The sequence below is a fragment of the Podospora anserina genome, chromosome 1 (assembly GCF_000226545.1).
Source record: "Podospora anserina S mat+ genomic DNA chromosome 1, supercontig 1".
Classification (NCBI taxonomy): domain Eukaryota; kingdom Fungi; phylum Ascomycota; class Sordariomycetes; order Sordariales; family Podosporaceae; genus Podospora; species Podospora anserina.
Genome location: NW_001914859.1, coordinates 1,197,537 through 1,210,241, shown reverse-complemented (window position 1 = coordinate 1,210,241; position 12,705 = coordinate 1,197,537). Strand labels below are relative to the sequence as shown.

General features: G+C 52.3%; 4 protein-coding genes across 4 annotated transcripts; 2 read left to right on the top strand and 2 right to left on the bottom strand.

The window, feature by feature from the left end:
• Positions 1 to 737: 737 nt before the first annotated feature.
• Positions 738 to 1,979, bottom strand: PODANS_1_3360 (uncharacterized protein; the record flags this gene model as incomplete). The annotated part of the gene is made up of 1 exon (XM_001912496.1): positions 738 to 1,979. The coding sequence occupies one exon, from the start codon at positions 1,977 to 1,979 to the stop codon at positions 738 to 740; it is 1,242 nt and encodes a 413-aa protein (XP_001912531.1).
• A 2,474-nt stretch (positions 1,980 to 4,453) lies between these two features.
• PODANS_1_3350 (uncharacterized protein) lies at positions 4,454 to 7,222 on the bottom strand (the record flags this gene model as incomplete). Its single annotated transcript, XM_001912495.1, has 1 exon — positions 4,454 to 7,222. The coding sequence occupies one exon, from the start codon at positions 7,220 to 7,222 to the stop codon at positions 4,454 to 4,456; it is 2,769 nt and encodes a 922-aa protein (XP_001912530.1).
• Positions 7,223 to 7,807: 585 nt separating this feature from the next.
• PODANS_1_3340 (uncharacterized protein) lies at positions 7,808 to 10,391 on the top strand (the record flags this gene model as incomplete). The annotated part of the gene is made up of 2 exons (XM_001912494.1): positions 7,808 to 7,847; positions 7,888 to 10,391. The coding sequence occupies 2 exons, from the start codon at positions 7,808 to 7,810 to the stop codon at positions 10,389 to 10,391; spliced, it is 2,544 nt and encodes an 847-aa protein (XP_001912529.1).
• A 430-nt stretch (positions 10,392 to 10,821) lies between these two features.
• PODANS_1_3330 (uncharacterized protein) lies at positions 10,822 to 12,590 on the top strand (the record flags this gene model as incomplete). Its single annotated transcript, XM_001912493.1, has 3 exons — positions 10,822 to 10,864; positions 10,920 to 11,513; positions 11,569 to 12,590. 3 exons carry the CDS (start codon positions 10,822 to 10,824, stop codon positions 12,588 to 12,590), a joined length of 1,659 nt encoding a protein of 552 aa, XP_001912528.1.
• Positions 12,591 to 12,705: the final 115 nt, after the last annotated feature.

Here is a 12,705-nt window from a genome sequence, read left to right as displayed (position 1 = left end):
AGTGCCTTATCACTAACGACGCCGGTGAGAGGCGACATCCCCATCTCCGCTGCGGAGTACCAGACTATCCAAACCATAACGCCACTTCGAACCGTCCAAAGCAGTATGAGCCGAAGAAGATAGATACCTTGTCCCTGTAGAGTCCAGACAGTTCGAGATCTCCTCAAAGTACCACCATGTCACGTTGACCTGAAAGTACTTTCACACTCTTCCCCCTGAACAATCTTGATTTCTTCCAGCCGAATGCAACTCGGTGATCGCAAAACATGCGCACACACAGTTGTCATCATCATGCCCCATATCTTGTTGAAAAGCCACGCTACGAGCAGCCCAATCAACGAGCGCCGGAACGGATGCCCGGCTCATTCCGCCCACGAGACATAACCGGCTGCTGAAGAGAGATGCCCAGCTCACGAGTGTAGTACTCTTACATGAGCCCCCTCAGACTGATTAGAACCACTTTGAGCTACATGTATCTCATTCTCTGTAAATAGTGTTGTGAAAATGTATGTATCCCTGATAATCAAAGTCTGTTGGTCCGTGCGCACTGTTTACATCGTGAAGAACCACCCCTTTTGCCCCTTTTCGTTTCCACAGCAGGCTCAGCAGTATCCACTTTCAACCACCCATCACAAATCCAACATCAACACCGCAACAGCAATACAACCATCAGCAATCTTCAAGGAGCGATCTGTTTGATTCAAATTTGTCTAGTCATCAATCTTCAATCTCAAAATCTACTTCTTCTCTCCCTCTACGCTCACCTCCTCAGCCCACTCCCCATGCTCCACAGTCCTAAACCCCCACCCGCCATCCTCCGCACTCCTGTACATCGCCACATTCTCCCCCGCAACCCTCTTCTCCAACCCGCCTGGAATCTCCAACCCAGCCCTGCCTCGTTCATACAACCCCTCATCCACCCTGCAAAACAACAGCGGCAGCACCTCTCCCTTCCACGCCCTGACTCCAGCCATCGAGCACGCCAGAACGGTGTGAAACAAAAAGTAGATGCTCAGTAGTATCATAAAGGCAGGGTACATCAGCCAGTACCACCTCACCTTCACCACTGGCGTCATCTGCGTGGCGTCTCCATCGTATCGTTTCTTCGTCGTCTGTGTCACCGCTCCATGAAGCCGGAATTCGTTCGTCAGGCTGGCGGCAAAGGTGTTGATCCACTGATTTAAATCGCCCGTGGTGGCGTTCCACATGGCTTCTACCCAGTCTGATGACGAATCAAGCGTGTTGAGGGTCGTGGTGACTGTGCCCATCGTGATGGACGACATGAAGTTACGCAGGGCGAGCATGGCCTCGCGCGTGACGACGTATTTTGTGGCATTGTCTGTGTTGAGACTGGGAGGAATGTTGATAAAGACGTGCTCTGACCCATGGGCGGCACTGGTCATTGTCAACGAGGTAAGGGAGTGGTTGGCAACGCGGGTTTGGTTCTGCTTGCCGTCCTCTACCCAGATCTTGAGGCCCTCTACGCAGAACCACAGAGCGCATTCTGAACCAGCCAGAAGCAACCCAGTCTCTTCTGTTTGTGTTACAGAGAGAAAGTCAAACACCGAGTAGTAAGCCCGGGAAGTCGAGGAGATCTTGTGGACGGTCCCGTTGGTTGGTGCGACCTTGAATATGCTTCGTTCCCCCGGGTCCATCGAATTTACGATTGACGTCCCAGAGCCAGTTGTGTAGGTGCAAGTATTGGCTGTTTTGTTGCACTTGGTATATATCTCGGCATTGACACAGTCGCCACAGCTGGCTAGTGTAGGTATGATAGGCCACGAGCAATTGGCAGTCCCGCAGGATACTGGAATCATGGGAATCTGACCTTGATACTTAGTTATCTGGTCGACCCTACCAAGTTGAAGACTCACCTCTGTGGAGATAATTCCGGCATAGACAGCCGCTTTTGTCGATAAAGACAGAGACGTATCTATAGTTTTTGTAAGCCGGCAAACTTCTCTGGAGCAGATGAACATGCTTACCACCAATGAACCCTCGGTGTAGATAAGTGTCCTAAACCTCTGACCTAGCCGGTGCTGGTGCCGGACTCAACGTTCCATTGTCTAGATGCCTCGGCTGCTGTTCAAAGCTGACCATTTCCTGACTGAAGGTCTCAAACCCAACCCCAAGAATGGCAATGGCTGCTCCAACGCATCCAAGGTGCCTATATCCCCATGTCAGCACCGCAAGCAATTCCGTCACACCGGGCCTACAAACCTCCCCTTCAACCTCCAAATCAGCTTTATTGCCCCCCTTAACCCCCTACTCGCAGCATCAAACTTCCCAAAATCCTCCAACTTTGCTCCGCACCTTCCATCCTCCCCACCCTTCCTCCTCATCTGCGCACTCTCACTCACCCACAACCACGCCCCCTGGCTGATGGCTGACCCAACATACGCATCCATACACAATCTCATCGCCGTCACCAACGCAACAACCCCCGTCTCAAAGCTTATACCGGACCACCCAAATTCCTGCGGCAAAACCTGCCCATCATACGTCCTCAAGAACCCGGCCAGCCCCACCACAGCAACCACACTCAACCCAGCATAAACATACTCCTCCTTCCACCAACTAAACGAGCTGTAATACTTCCTCCTCCTCCTCCTCCCCCCTTCCCCCCTGCCAGGCGAGTTACTCTCCTCCATCACAAACCCCTCCCCTCCCCCCAACTCCACATTCTCAAACCTATCATCCTCCTCATAACGCCACTCCTCTTGTTCCCCACCCGGCCCAGTCATGACAATCGCCGGCCTCGGCGTCCGACTCCGATGATGATGCCCCGTCCTCGAAGGCGTAAACCTCTCCCCAATAACATGATCGTACAATCTCTGCGTATAAGTCGAAGCACCATCATCCTGCTCCCTCCTCCCACCACCCCCATGCTGCCCATCACCACCACCATCACTCATCGCCCTCTCCGACGGCGCAGAAGGCGGCTCAGCCTTGTGTGACCACGCCCCAGACGAGGAATTCTCCCCTTCTTTCCGTCTATTCGACACAGAATGATATCTCTCCCTTCTCGGGTTCGGCGGCCGGACAATGGTCGATGATTCGTCATCTCGTTCGGTATTCCACGGGTTCCGCTGGGGATTAGGCTCGGAATGAGGGGATTCGTTGCCAGAGTCCGTTACTGGTCGTTTCTTGGACCGGGTCCGGGGGGATATGTTGCCCGAGTCCGTTATTAGTCGTTTCTTGGACCGGAGGGATATGTTGTCGGGATCCATTATTGGTCGTTTCTTCTTCTTCTTCTTCTTCCCCCTGGTGATGGAGGAAGTGGGGGAGAAAAAATGAGCGCTCCTTGCGTCAGGTCGGAGGAAGGTGACGAGGGGGAGGAGTGATATCGTGGCGGTTCGCTCGGAGAAAAAAGGAATGTGTGTTAGGGTAAAATAATCATTGAGAAAAAAAGGAAAGCGTGTACCTATCTCAGAGGTAATGATGGGAGAGAATGACAGGTAGGAAGGATATAAGGAATAAAAACGCGGAAATAGAGGCCAGCGAGTGGCAGCGTGAGTCAAGATGAGAGAGGAGGGACAAGAGGGGTCCCGACAGCATGGGCTTTGAGAACTGGAGTGGCATGGAACAGGTAACAAGCGGGCACTGGCCTCCTAGAGACATATAAGGAAGGAGCACGTTATAGGAGAACTTGGGAAACCGCGACTGAGCGCTTGCCACATCATTCCTTCATGACCCACCAGCAAGACCATCAATTTCACTTGGGTGTAAAGTTGGAAAAAAGAAGGAAAAAAAGAAGGAAAAGTAAATGAAAAAAAGACAAAAAACCCATTTCCCGTTGTACAGAAAAAAAAAAGAAGAAAAAAAGAAAAAGGCTCAGGAGAGTTCTTCATACCCTGCTCCGGAACGGAGCACAGAAAAGAACATTTAAACAAAGAGAGAACCTCTACGGAGCCCCCTATTTGTCTGACCAGCGCCCCCTTCTATACCTATTAACTTGTCCTGCCTATAATATAATAAAAGACCTTTCAAGAAATTTACCAGCCTTTAAACTATCTTTGAAGGCTTTTTAATTATCTTTAAAGGCCTTTTAATTATTTTCAAGGCTTATTAAATCCTCTTTACGCTTAGTAATTATCCTTCACAACACAAGGTAGTTAAATTATATACAAAGTGGGGGAAGGGGGGGGTGGGGCCGGCGTTGGTTGGATACATAGGGGGCTCCGTAAAGGTTCTCTCTAAACAAAAACAACAATCTGCCAAATCAGCATCAAGGAAGACATAACACCGACACAATATCGCATCAATTTCACTTAATTCATAATGCGCTTTTATTTTCCGCTATGCCTCAATAACCAACGCCATCGTACAATGCTCACTGACTCCTCATCTCGTAGCCATTATTCGCGCCAGTGGTCAGTCAACTCCACGCGGCCGGCCCCAACCAGTTTGCCATGGCGATATGAAAATGGAGGGGGTCATAAAAACACCACTGCTAGTGATACGGGATGCAAAAGTCGATCCAGGTAGCCAGATAGTCAAGCCGGCTACCGTTGGCTTCCTCCTCCTTGTAGATACTCTCAAATTCCTCGAAGCTGAGCCTGCCCCATCCACCGCGATCGCTTGCCTCCTTCTCAGCCAGATCCAGTCGTTTCCACTCCACCAACTGTTCATAGGATGGCGGAGACACCGATCCATTCTTCTTGCTGGCCTTCTTCTTGGATTTTTCCGCCTTCACCGCGGTTCTGTCGACCGGGGTAGGGTCCTCGTCAGAGGGTGTCTCGACGGCGGGTTCGGATTCAGAATCGCCATTGGGTCTAAATTGCGGCATGGTTGGATCGCGATGAGAAGCCGCCTCTGATGATAATGCTGATATTTCCGCAGGCTCCTCAGATGGCAGAACAGGCAACTCGTCCGGCACAATCTCAGAGGCTGAACCCACCAGAGTGGTTCCATCCCCCTCGCTCTGGTCAACGCTGTACCCGCTAGCAGCAAGAAGCTCTTCCAAGGACAGCTCAGCAGGCTTACACTTCTTGGTAACTTTCTGCTTGTTCCTGTCGACCTCTTTGAGATTGATGGATGTAAAGGACGGTCTCCATTTGTCGCGCGCCTCCTTGGTTTCCGCCGCCTTTATCGCAAGGTCCTCCTTGCGTTTGAAGAGGGTATCGAGTATTTCGTTGAACGCCTGCTGAATGACTTGGTAAAAGATTTCCTTGCCCACGTCTCTTTCGGCATCAGGGATTTCCATTCCGCCCCATCTTTCTGGTATACTCCGTGAAGAATTGGAGATGTTGGATCTCGCATCAGTATCGTAGCCATGGTCATACTCATCATCATCATCAGCGAATCGCACTTTAGATGAAGATCGTGACCGCGAGAAAGGAGGCTGTTGAGGAGCCTTTGAGCTTTCTATTGACGAATTCGCCAGTGCCAAGACGTCAAGGCTTTCAGGCCAGCCGTCAGGAGCCATAGCACCTTCCTCTTCATCCAAGTAAAACTGCCGCTTCTTCCAACGATCAAATAGCTTTTTTCGTGCTTCAACCCTTACACGCCGGTTAGAGGTGGCAATATAGGGAACGCGAGTGGAGTGACGGTCCCCGGCGCGTCCTTCGCCCTCCCTGGAGTTATCACTGGCCTCCTCACCGGGTGGGGAAGCGCCATTCTCGACTCGGTGAGGTGTTTGCTCGCTGGCCCCGCCGTCTTGACCATCACCATTTGTCATGTGAGCTTGTGGGCCGTTCATAACAAGCATCAACTGGTCACCGCGCGGCGACTCCCCCACTATAATAGTCGGTAGCTCGCTGGTCCGGGTTGGTGGGTTCAAGAGAGCGTTCAGGTATTCGATGCCGCTTTCTCTGTTCGCCGATGGCCTACTATCAGCCAGAACAAACAGGCTTTCCTGGGTCTGGGTTTGCTTTGCGAACAAGTCATTCAAAACTGACTGTCGGTCGGAAACATCAGGTGAATCCGTTGCCACAGCCCGGGGGTTTCCGTCCGCAATGTGAACTTCGCCCAGGCTTTCGTTGACAACCTTTCCTTCCAAGGGGCGATCGGTTTCGGGCGGCTGGAAAATGCCTTCGCGGCCAAAAAGACTGCTCAACGGTGCTCTGCTTGTTCCTAGCTGTTGGACCTCAGTCGAACTCATGACCTGATCGTCCAGCCCTTCCAGAATGTCCCTGTGCATCTGCTTGAAGAGCACGTAATAAGCGCGGAACAAGCGTAGGAAGTCTCGGCGGCTCACGAAACCGTCGTTATCCACATCGTATCCGTCAAAGATCTTCCTGAGCCTGTTTTTTCTTTTCCTGTAGGATGTGCCGCGGAGAAATTCAGAGAAGCCGATGAGGTCGTCATTATTGTCGTCATAGAAGGCAAACATCCGGTCGTGTAGCAAATTCGGAATAGGCTGTCTGTCTCCTGAGGGTACGAGATATCGCTCAAAGGTCTTGCGGTCCATAGCCAAGCACAGCTCATCCGGATCCTCCTTCCATTCCGTGTTGGCCATGAACGTCCATTGTTCCCAGAGAGCTTCCAACTCTGGGCGTTCGAACCCGGTTTCCTTGGACAGCTTGGCCATCAATCTCTTAGGAAGCAGTCTCAGGCAGTTCTCGGGGTCTCCAGGGTACCACACGGGTTGAAGCTGGCGAGGACCGAGGCGCGGGGCCGGGATCCTGATCTTGTAGAAGATGTGCGTCTTGGTGTGAAGGCCTTGGGATTCGCATGTCTCGCAGAGGTCGAAATCGGCACAGTTGGCGCAGCGGTAGCGGATGCCACGAATCGGGACAATGCCGCACCCGTTGCACTGGCAGCCTCGGTGAACATAGGCGCTGCGCCGGGCGTTGTCCTCGGAGACTCGAAATAGCAAGCTCACGATATTTTGACCGGCTCGTGCCTGGGGACCATATTGATTTTGATCGTCATCATACCAGTTATCATCGAGCTCCTGGGCATCGTCGGCGACCGTCTCGCCATCGGCCAAGGGTCGAACTGTGGTGTCGATATCAGCGTTCTCGTCGGCATGGGATTCAGCCGACGTGTAGGACGCCTCGGATTGGGCGCGACCTGGCGGTTCAGCGGCTACGGGGGTGCTCACAGAACGTCTGCGATGTCGAACGGCGTTGCTCCTGTGCAGTCGACCACTCGGTTCGGGTTGTGGGTTGTATAACCGGTAGCAGTATAAGCCGACTGTTGCTGTAGCCGCGAGCGAGAATAAGGCCACACTAATGCGTTGCCTCGTCAGCGTGGATGCTGCGACAGATGAATCCATGATGTCGGACGTTGCATCCTGTTAGCTCTGGGGTTGCAATATTTCCTGCTGTTGAAACTGTCGCGGTTGTAGATGATGGTTTGTTGAAGCTGGGTAGATAGCAGTTGAAGGTCAGGGCAGCAGCAGACAGCTTCAGCTCCAGTTGCGCAACAGTGTGGGTCGCGCCAAGACTTTCAGTTATCGCTCTAGCTTCGAAATGATTTAAAATTCGTTGACCTCAACATCTATATATAATCTGTTACACGCCACCTAACGACATAGACGGGTTCTATCACTGTTTTGATTTATCTACAGGAAAGTATAACCACTGGTACCATCTCCAAATGTGTCATTTGCGGAGAAGGCTCCTGTTTGAGTCTGGAAATACCACTTAGATATGACTCGATTAGGTTAGTCACTATAATGCGACCGCTTTTCGGGCGGCCGTTACTTGGCATGGCCTGTGTCCACCTTACCCAAGCTCTCGGCGACGTTCCCTAATAACGAATGCTTCTTCATGGCTGACACGGCAGCAAGTTTCTGGCTCTCAAAACGTCTCCTCTTCCAGCAAGGCATCTTTACAGCCGGTGCGGCCTGGATGCCACCATGAATATAACCGTCGCGGATTCTCTGTCTCTAGACTCAGGTAATTGCCCATTCTATTCGCCACTAGCTTGAGCATGCAGGGAACACATGGTCACTGACGTTGGACTGGGCTGGCAACTCATCAGTGGACTACGATCCGATCGCACATCTCAACCTCCTATTCTCCCACCCGTCCACTGTATCGTCGGTCTCGAGCGTATCCGCGACGATTCAGAAACACAAAGATGAACTCTCCAAGTCCATTACTTCGCTGGAAACGGCGCAAGCCTACGGCCCCGACTCCTCGCTAGAAAGAATGCAGTCGGCTCAGGCCGAACTGGCCTCTCTATTCCAGCGCATTGAAAGTGTGCGAAGCAGAGCTCTACAGACCGAACGCGACATCACCACCATGACGGCCGACATTAAGCGTTTGGATGGCACCAAGCGCAACCTAACCCTCAGCATGACTGCCCTCAAGCGGCTCCAGATGTTGACCACCGCCTACGAACAACTTCGAGGATTGGCTCGGACCCGCCAGTACCGCGAGTGTGCTGGCCTTTTGCAAGCTGTTTTGCAGCTCATGCGCCACTTCAATAGCTACCGGAGCATTGAACAAATCGCCGTGCTAAGCCGAAACGTCAGCGAGCTGCAGCGGGAGCTCTTGGAGCAAGTCTGCGAGGATTTCGAGATAGCATTCGCGAAGGGAGAGGTCGGTGCCCGTCGCGCGGTTCTGGTAGAGGCCTGTCTCGTTATGGATGCGTTGGGCGATCATGCGAAGACTCGACTGGTGACTTGGTATGTCAATACAGAGCTACGCGAGTACCGTCAGGTCTTTAGAGGCAACGATGAAGCCGGGAGCTTGGACAACATTGGGCGACGCTATGCATGGTTCAAACGCACCCTAAAGACGCACGAGGAAGAGCACGCTGTGATCTTCCCGCCCCATTGGCGCGTCAATGAGACGCTAGCCATGTCCTTTTGCGACGGGACCAGGGAGGACTTCAAAGGCATTTTGGAAAAGAGCATGCGGAGACCCGACGGTCCCAAACTCGACGTGAACCTGCTACTTAGCTGCCTGCAGGAAACCATGGACTTCGAGCAAGGCCTTGAAAGGCGCTTTGCGAACGAGCCAAGGGCTAGCATTGATACGCTCAGTTCCGCAGACGACAGGGCACAGAATTTCAACGGGTCAATATCTGCGGCATTCGAGCCCTACCTGAGTTTGTGGGTCGAGTCGCAGGACAGAGCATTGGCAAGCATGATACCAAAGTACAAACAACAGCCCCTCATTCCGGCTGATGAGGAGTTTTCGCCTCAGGCGGTGATACCATCAGCCATTGAATTATTCCACTTTTACAAGGTCACCCTATCCCAGTGCGCCAAGCTATCCACTGGTGAGCGGCTGCTCGACCTGACGAAGACGTTAGCAAAGTACTTGGACGAATATGCTCAGCAAGTTCTCCTTGGCTTCCTCCAACGTGGTGGAACTCAAGGGCCACCTATCGAGGACATCATACTTGTACTTAACACCGCGGACTTCTGGCATACCAACACTGATCAGCTGGAGGAATTTATCAAGAAGCGCATTGACCCGGATATGACATCTCGAGTGGACCTCTCTGACCAGTCAGATGCCTTCATGGGGGCTGCTGGCGCTTCCGTCCTGGCTTTGGTCGCCAAGGTTGAGTTAGAATGCGAGTCCGCTTGGCGCGAGATGAGGAACACCAACTGGTCACGCATGGAAAGTGTCTCGGATCACAGCTCCTATGTGAGCGAGCTCCTGAAACATGTCAACAGCAAGGCCGAGGAGATATTGCCGCTTGTTGTGAAGCAACAATATGCTCGCACGTTCTGTGACAATCTCGTCGACCATCTTGCCAACGCCTACATCACCAATGTGGTCCAGTGCAAGCCTGTTTGCGAAACTGGCGCCGAGCAGATGCTTTTGGACAAGTATGTCCTGACAAAGTCGTTGGAGAATCTCATGTCCTTCCACACGGCATCCTCCTCGACTCAACCGCCCGCTTCATTCGTAAAGCATGTCAACACATCCATGACCCGCATGGATCCGTTGCTTAAAACCCTACAAGTTCGCCCTTCACCACCAGAGGGTCTCGTTCAGGCCTATCTTATACACATCGCTGACCGGTCCGATACCAACTTCCGCAAGATTCTGGAGCTCAAGGGTGTGCGGAGAGCAGACCAGGCACATCTCCTTGAGCTGTTCGCCATCCATCGGGAAGGTCCTGCAGCGGCGGGAGGCAAGCTTGTCCAGAGCTCTCCTCTTTTAACACCACTTCTCAACTCTACCCCTGGTGGACTGGGAAGTACTACCGCAGCAGGTGGCAGTGGTCTTGCCGCGGGGTTGGCCGCAGGTGGTCTGCAAACTCGTTTCGATGCCGCGTCTCTTGGTGAAAGGCTGTTGACTGCAGCCAGAGATAGTGCAGAAAGAGCCGGTGTGGGGGCGGCAACAGGTGAAGGTGTCACTATGAATGAAAATTTGAGGAATATCGGAAACTTCTTCAGAAGGGATATTGGCGGTTTAGGGGCACGGTTTGGGAGAAGAGATATCACTCCTACACATAGCAGCAGGCCTGACGTATAGGGGTGAGGATAGGAAAAGTGGTTATCAAAATATTTGGGTAGTAAAAGCGATATTGATAGATTTATGTGCTTGAATGGCTATATATCATGGAATGCAAAGCGTGGTAACCAACGACAATGATTGTGAACTGCTTCGAGTGAATGAATCCAGGGGGCATGCAAGGGTTAGGGTTCCTACCGGACACAACTCATCAAGTGCGGTGTCTTTCATCCCCTCAACCCTATCCCCATTCATCGGTTGACTTGAACTTCAGAGTTCTTTCACCCAGTCTACGGCACGTAAGGAATTGGTCTCATATTTCACCACTTAGACTCATCAAAATCATATCTTTTTGAGTTTTGCGCAGTCACGAGCAGCCAACACTCAACTTCTTCAAATCATAACTCGGGTGGGAATTGCGGGGCTTCCAGACGACACCCATTGAAACACCATGATTCAGGGTATTTTCTATGCCCGCTTCCTTCCCCAAGAAGGTATTTCTCGATATCCTCCAGCTTAGAAAAAACAGAGATTGACAAATTCAAATAGGCACAAAGATTGTGGCTCAGTCACCGCCCGGCTGCATTGTTCCAGTCACAACCCCGGGTCCAAATACGGCTCCTGTTCCCTCGCAAACAATCAGCAACCTCAATGCTAGCATCACATCTTCCTCAACGACGCCTGGCACCTCAACAACCACACCCGCCATAAAATCTCCATTATTTGACTTTGCAGTCCTGTCCGAGTACATCATTCCTAGGGAGCCGTTCCGCAACAGGTACATCACCGTGACCGACCCAGACAACAAATACCTTATCCTTGGTTTCCCTGTTTCTATCCCAGACCCCCGGTATCACCGCAATGAGTTCATCTTCAATTTTGGTCTCGTGGTCGATCACGATGTCGATCAGGTTCCTTATGAGAGGGTTGTTCGACGGCTGGCGATTACCTTTGCGGAAATGGAAAAGCAGAGCGGGTATCTCAGCCAAGACCAGACTAAGGCCCAGGGAGAGTGCGCGTGGGGAGAAAGCAGGGACAAGAATGGGGATGGGGGCTTCTTTTCGACGAGGAGGCCGATTGAGAGTTTGTTGGAGATCATCAAGGAGGATTTGAATAATTATGGAGAGTGCATGATCCCCGTTGGTATGTCCGCCTAATCACCCCCTTCTGATGACCCTCCAACTAACACAACGACAAGACGACGCCAACACCATCAACATGAAGCTCTTCCCTTACCACCCCAACCCACCAGAAATCAAAAGCTGGCACGTCCCAGTAGCAAAAATGAAACTCGCCGACATCGTCGACCCAACCTGGGACCTGACCCTCCAAAAGGTAATCGCCCACATCGACGGCGTCTCCGACGTCCGCCGAATCGCCTTCCAAGCAGACGTCTCCCTAGAACTAACCCAACTCGCCCTCCGCCACCTCCTCTACTACGACACCATCCTCCTCCTCGACATGTTCTTCTTCTCCGCCTGCTACGCCCCCCGCCCCGGAATCCACGATTTCATCGCCAACGTCGACGGCATCGTAGATGAATGCGCCAATTACGTCTGCGTGGGCGCACTGAGAATTAATTCCAACGACAATGACAAGTATTCCAACCCCAGGTCGTCGTCAACCACCACCCTCAACAACAACTCCTTCGCCCTGAACTCCTTCTCCACCACCCCTCGATCCTCCTCCCACCACCTCTCCACCTCCCCCAGCAATTTGTCTCCAGAAACTCACTCCCACCACCCCACCTCCCCCTTCCACAACCCATCCTCCTCCTCCTCCCTCCTCTCCATCGAACGAGACCACCGCCTACCAAATTATCTGCTCATCAAACTAATGACCACCTTTGCCCCCTCAAAAACAGTAATGGAGTGGCTAAAAATGCACATGGACGCCGGGATAGACGTCCTCAGATACGTCGACGTCCGGAGGTTGGTGCAGTTTGGTGTGATAAAAGGTTGTTTGTACCGTGTTCACAAGTATGTGGTGTCGAAGCAGTATCTAGCCTCGTTAGCGACGGGTCAAAGTAGGAGGTTGACTGAACGGGAGGCCGCGGCTAGGGGAGGCGGGAGAAGGGATCCGCTGCAAAAGTACACGGATGGGTGTCATTGTTTTGATGAGATCATCACCGAGATGGACATGACGGACGCGGAGGTGATGGAGCGGCTGAAGGGGTTCAGGGGGGCGCCGGCGGGGGATTTGACGGTGCTCCATCGCTGATGATGCGGGCAAAGGGATGATGTAGGCTTTCGGAAAAAAAGATCAGAAATCTCTGGGGGAAAATACTGAGAAGGTCTAGCAGCGAGGAGGCCTACCTATTTGGAGTAGCAATCTT